The sequence below is a fragment of the Carassius gibelio genome, chromosome A9 (assembly GCF_023724105.1).
Source record: "Carassius gibelio isolate Cgi1373 ecotype wild population from Czech Republic chromosome A9, carGib1.2-hapl.c, whole genome shotgun sequence".
Taxonomy (NCBI): Eukaryota; Metazoa; Chordata; class Actinopteri; order Cypriniformes; family Cyprinidae; genus Carassius; species Carassius gibelio.
Genome location: NC_068379.1, coordinates 20,600,541 through 20,606,540, shown reverse-complemented (window position 1 = coordinate 20,606,540; position 6,000 = coordinate 20,600,541). Strand labels below are relative to the sequence as shown.

The following is a 6,000-nucleotide window of genomic DNA, read 5'->3' as shown; positions in this document are numbered from 1 at the left end:
TTTTAGTCTTCCATTTATGTAAAGATATTGCATGTTGCATGCTTGCATGTTGCAAGAAGTCTTTAAGCAAAGTAGCAGTAATTTTTTAATTTTTTTATTATTGATGCAAAGGTACAGTACAGCAATAACAACACATCTTAATCTTCCAGCATGAGGAATTTACAGTATAATCAAAAAGAAGTATGATAATGAATCCCGACAAAACTGTCAGAGGATCTTCCCTGGGGTACAATGATGTTTTACATTACAAGAAACAGATCAATACTAGGCCAGGCATTGAGAGCAGAGAAGAAAACCTCAGTACTGCATTACCTCTTAAACAGACAGTCTCTGCAGGCACTAAAACCAGGCCAAATGTCATCTTTCCAAAGTGCTATTACAAAACTCAAACTTGTGTCATAAAGGTGTCACACATGATTCAAACAATGACAGAGCACAATTTGATGTACTTTGCTCATCTTTTAAAGATTCACAGCAATGTGGTGTTGCTTTAATCAGGGAAGTGGCCCTTGCTTTGGTGACTCATAGATTTGGGTTCTGTGATCATCTTGTATTGGGAATGATTGGGCTGTGTCAGACTTTCTGTGGGGAATTAAGTCAAGAAACATTGAGGCATAAAGGGGCCCACCTCCCAGAAGACCTAGACATCACAGAAGAGTGGCAAGTCTCGGGCTGAACAAAAGTAGGTCGTTAAAGTAGATTCATGCAGCAAATCAAAGCGTGGAGCATTCTGTTAATTGAACACTGCTCTTTTGTTTTTGTTCAAGGAAAACAATTATGTTAAACACCAGCATTATCATAATGACCTGGAACCTGTTATTTAAGCAGGTTATGAGTCTTGAAATGGTGTAATGCCTTAGATGATGCATTTTTATTATGTGCAATTTTTTTCTTCTTATAATGTTACTTTGTTTGTAAAGAGGCCCAATTTAGGCACTATGTTGCTGCAACGCCTACATTTATCATTAATATGAAAGTTTATGCTAAATTATTGATAGGTGGCTAGATTGGAATACATTTTTGGTGCATCCCATTTACTCTAAATAGTTTATTCTAAGTTTATTAATCGATGGTTCCATGAAGAACATTTAACATCCATGGAAGCTTTCCATTGCACAAAAGTTTCTTTAGTGGAAAATGGTTGTTCAGAAAACTGTAAAATGTCCTTCACATTAAAAAACCTGCCCACTGAATGGTTCCACTATGGAATTTCTTTTCAAGACTGTGCCATGCTGCAAAAAAGATTTCTTCTAGAATATTTCTACGCTCTCCAATTTTCTCCAAATAGCCTTCTTAATCGAATATATCAGTCGTTTAGCCAAATATTTATTGACTGCAAACGAATGAAACTTATATGCCGCGCGTGAAACACTTTTGAATAATGACTCAAACAAACAGGTTTATCCAAGCCGTTCAAATGAACCGATTCCATTTACGAATTGTTTGTAATTCCACTTGAGAGTAAAATTGTAAGATTTTTATTTTTTATTTTACGTTCTTTCTTTCTTTTTATTATTGAGAAGATTTGAACGTGGGAAAATGTATTTGGCATTCGACTTTTTGAGCGATGATTCAAACGAACCTCAACACCGACACGAGCCATTCGAATGAACCGATTCGCTAAAATGCATCGGATTTCCCAACGCTACTCTATGCCGAAATGCCGAAAACGTCAGTCATATGCTAGAGCCCAAACCACGTGTTTTACGTAATGGAAAGGCAATCTTTCAATTCAACCCCTCCTCCTTCTTGTCTGTATCCAACACCGATACAAGGCAAAGAGGAATACGTGCGAGATGTTTCGGGAGGCAACGGGATCAGTAATGCACCGGTGAAACATCAAGCCGCACTCCAACCGCATCCTCAGCATCAGCATCAGTGCAGTGCTTTCACATTGATGAAAGCTCATGGATATTACTGACCAGCAGCAGCAGCAGCAACAGCAGCAGCAGCAGGTTTTAGGAAGACTTCCCTGAGCAACACTGAGCTGATGCTGGAAATGTGCGCTTTGCTCGGAGGTATCGCTGCTTTTAAATGGGATGCATCCCTTCCAGGCTTCTGATGCCGTGCACATCCATCCAGCCTTCGTTTGAGTGATGAACTAAAAGGGAACGCAAAGAATCCGCCGTGTCTTTCACGTTAGTTTAGAACGGGCTGCACGTTCCCCCTCTGCAGCACATGCAATTTATAGAGTATCTATTTTTATTACCGACCACCCTTTATTACTAAGAAGAATACCTTTGTTTTGCCAGGTCTTAAGAGAATATTTTACCTCTTGCATGAAGACGCTTGGATAGTATTACATATTTTTGTATGATACTACTACTGGAAAACTGAGCATCCCATTGTGTTCTTCTTATTATGCAACCGCAGGGATCTTTTCTTTATCAGGGTGTCTAAGCTGTTGGATCGCTCCTCGCCCAAATCAATGTGGTTTCTTTGGAACATTTTCAGCAAAGGAACGCATATGCTGCAGTGTCTTTGTGGCAAGAGTCTTAAGAAAAACAAGAACCCAAGTGGTAAGTGCCATTGCGTCTTCTTCCCCTCTGTGTGTGCTGATCTGCAGTCAAATTTGTGCAGCAAGTCAGTGAATGCAGGCAAGCTGAGGGTAACTTGAGCTGTGACCAATATTACAGGCGAATGCTTCAACATGCAACTTTTTTTCAACTAAATCCCACAGGTATGAAGTGTTAAGACAGGTCAAACAGTCTTAGTCGGGCCGTATGTGTGTGAAACAGGCTTTCGGGTTCATTTCAGAGATGCTGCAGCATCCTTCTCAGTCCTGCATCACTTAAAGTGATGCTACTCTCTGGTTTTCCTGTGCAGCAATTATTCTTATGTGACTGTGTGCAGTGCAAAGACCTCATGTCAGATGTCTCTTTCTGTTCACTTGTTCATGAGGAGATTATCAGCTTGCAGTATTCCAGTCAAAACATGTACAACCCCCCTGTTGTTTCACAGCAAGATGGATACAGTCTATTCGACACACATTCCCCAAAAACAAATCACAACAAGGCAGTCTGCAGAGCACACTTGCGCAGTTTTATTTTAACAAAGCTGTTGACAAATATGGACACAAAGGAATACTATGCAGAGCATGAGGGGAAGGGCGGGAGTCCTAAGTTGATGTTGACACCTTCTTTCCAGACGTTGACACTGCAGCGTAGTAGATCATAGCAGTTTTCCCATGCTGACATGACACATTTTTCCAATGTAGTTTAATGGACGGTCTATCATCCTTGACACTGTAATTGGGTTTATTATAGTACCATACCACCTCATTGTGTATATATTCCAAAAGCACTGATGTGAAGTGATTATTGATATTGCTCTACCAACTTTTGAGAACAATTCTTTTGGCTTTTTGATAGAAAGGACCTAAAGCAATGTTTGAAATATCACACGTTTATTGATTAGATAAAAATCTTATAGACATTTTAATGGTTACAAAGAGGAAATTTATCAGGTAAATCTATATTCAAATGGAAGCTGTTAGTGTAAAATGCAATTTAGGACAAAAGTTTAATCAAAGCCAGCAGTGACTGTCTATCTCTAGCAGTAATGTCCGGGGTGATGTGTTCGTAGTGAGATGAATCCATCATTTTCTTTACTCTGTCAGTGATTAGAAGTAGCAAAGCGTGAGGTTTTTGATTAGTTTACCATGGCTATTAGGGTCTTAGCTGCATAACATTAATGAAGAGGCCTGCTGCTTATAGTCTACAGAACACAGACTGTATTTTTAGAAACACAGCATGCAGCAGGGGCCGCATGAACTGTAATCACTCTAGTTTAGTTCTGTTGTGTTCAACAGAATTCATCTCAGTATTTATCTCAGTTTTTTTAGGAAAAAGTCACAGGCAACGTTTTTCCAGAGTTTTAAAAGAGTGGTTTCAATGGCTGCCTTCTGTTCCAGCAGATGGCACTTTCTGATAGCTTTGTGTTGGCTAATGTTTTCCTGGCAGGGACAAAGTCTTGCACTTCGCAATGTGGATTGCAATGAAGGTTTGTTTTTGCTGATGTTGTAGGACTGAGGTAGACACAGGTTGGTTCTCAACCTGCTGGAATCTGCGTGGTGTTACAGAGCTCCTCTCTCGGGATGCAAGCGAAGGGGTGCATATAATCTTTCATTCATGAATGCTTGTAATGGATGTAGCTTAGTTTTAGGTTCTTTTTAGAGTGTATAAGACTCATAGGATTCACTTTCAAATAGACAATCTGTTCTCAGATGGCATTTATTTATAGAATAGTTTGTCATAACACTGTTAGATCACTCCTCTGTGCAGAACTGGCAGACTGGATCCTGTTGTGACTTCTGGTGGCAAAATAATATTAAATGAGAAAGCACGCACACACACACACACACACACACACACACGTTCACTTAGCTGTCTAAATGGGGACATTACATAGACTTCTATTGTTTTATTTACAGATATATTCATACACTTGTTAACCTCAACCCACCCCACCCTTCCACAATCCCTCACAGAAAACTTTCTGCATTTTAACAATTTCTAAAAAACTTTGTTTACTTTATTTTTATACCAGTTTTACAAATGAGGACGTCCCCAAATTGAGGTTTTTGAGGATTTTGTCAGGTTTTGCTTACAAATTAGTCTCCAAAATATGGTTAAGTTTGTACACACACACACACAATGTAAAATATATATATATATATTTACTGCATGTTTCTGCATCGCAACTTACAGGGTCAGAGAAACATACACTCATTCAGTTCAGACTGTACTAACTACTGCAACTGTTAAAGGCATAGTTCACCCAAAAATGTTTTGACTTTTTTTTTTTTTATCTCCTGTGGAACATAAAAGATGGTATTTAGATATATGCTTCAACTATTATGTCCATATTTTAAAACCCAATTGCCTTTCACTATGGACACGGAACCTCATTTTGCAGAATATCTTCTTTTGTGTTCCACAGAAAAAAGTGAGTCATAGAGGTTCGAAACAGCATCAGTGTAGGAAAATTATGACAGAATGATCATTTTAGGGTGAACTATTCCTTTAAGCGTAGACCAGTATACCATAGATTTCAACCGTGATCTGAATTAGCAGTGTTGAGATTTATCTGTGGACATGTCTGTTGCTGGTTCATGACACACAAATCAGAAGCAAGACTGTCTGAGTTGTCTTTAGATTATGTAAGAACAACTTGCAGCAAAATTGCACCAAAGCTCTTTTTTTTGTGTGGAAATAATGTGACAGTTGCTGAATTAAACAGCATGATGCATTAGTCTATTTATCTGGCTGTTCCTCTAGTTTATAACTCTGTTTATTGTGGGATGGATGCATTATGCCTCATTATGCGGACTCTAGCTGACTATCAGTAGAATTTGAGATAGCAGTCCAGTCTTGCTGTAAGCCATCCTTAGTTTTTTTTTTTTTTTTTTTTTTTGATCAAAGCTTGCTCAAACCCTGCTCAAAAGTCCAAATTGCCTGCTAACTACTAATCCACTATAGTCAAAACAGCGCCTGTAATAACTGTTCAAAATTCAAAACTGTGGCTCATAGGGGAAACACAAGAATTTGAAACATTATAAACACCATCTTTGTCACATACTATGAACAAATAATTTGCTTTAAGAAAACAATTCTTATGTGCAGAATTCGGTTTTATTATGGGGTATTGTGAGTGGTTGCCTGAGCATGGCTATGCAGTTGCTAAGTAAGTTGCTCTGAGTGATTTTTAGTGTGTTGCTATGTGGTTACTACACTGTAAAAAAAAAAAAAAAAAAAAGACAAAATGCCGTTAACACATTCATGGCCATTTTACAGTATAAAACTGTAATTTACAAATAAGAACATTTAAATGTAAACCAGTAAATGTACAGTAGGATTGACTCTTAGTGGATGAACTAGATATTGCAGTCCAAATTCTAAATATTGGAGAGGGTTTTTTTCACCTGGTCCCTCCTCCTCAGACTTGACACACACGCAGGTTGCCAGATTGATGCTCCGAACCCTTTAGTTTGCCAGCTTC

The 6,000-nt window shown here is 38.5% G+C and overlaps 1 protein-coding gene across 2 annotated transcripts in view; it reads left to right on the top strand.

Annotated features, from left to right (window-relative positions):
• Nucleotides 1-508: 508 nt before the first annotated feature.
• LOC128019915 (fibroblast growth factor 14-like) overlaps nt 509-6,000 on the top strand; it is a 127,398-nt gene continuing 121,906 nt past the window's right edge. Inside the window, exon 1 of one of the 2 annotated variants that reach the window (XM_052606265.1) lies at nt 509-682. Coding sequence is in view for 1 of the 2 variants with exons in the window: in XM_052606264.1 (XP_052462224.1) it covers nt 2,429-2,519 (91 nt within the window). In the remaining variant the exon portion in view is untranslated. Of the gene's footprint in view, nt 683-1,765; nt 2,520-6,000 lie in introns of those variants that run through there. The other variant, XM_052606264.1, reaches the window with a different exon arrangement.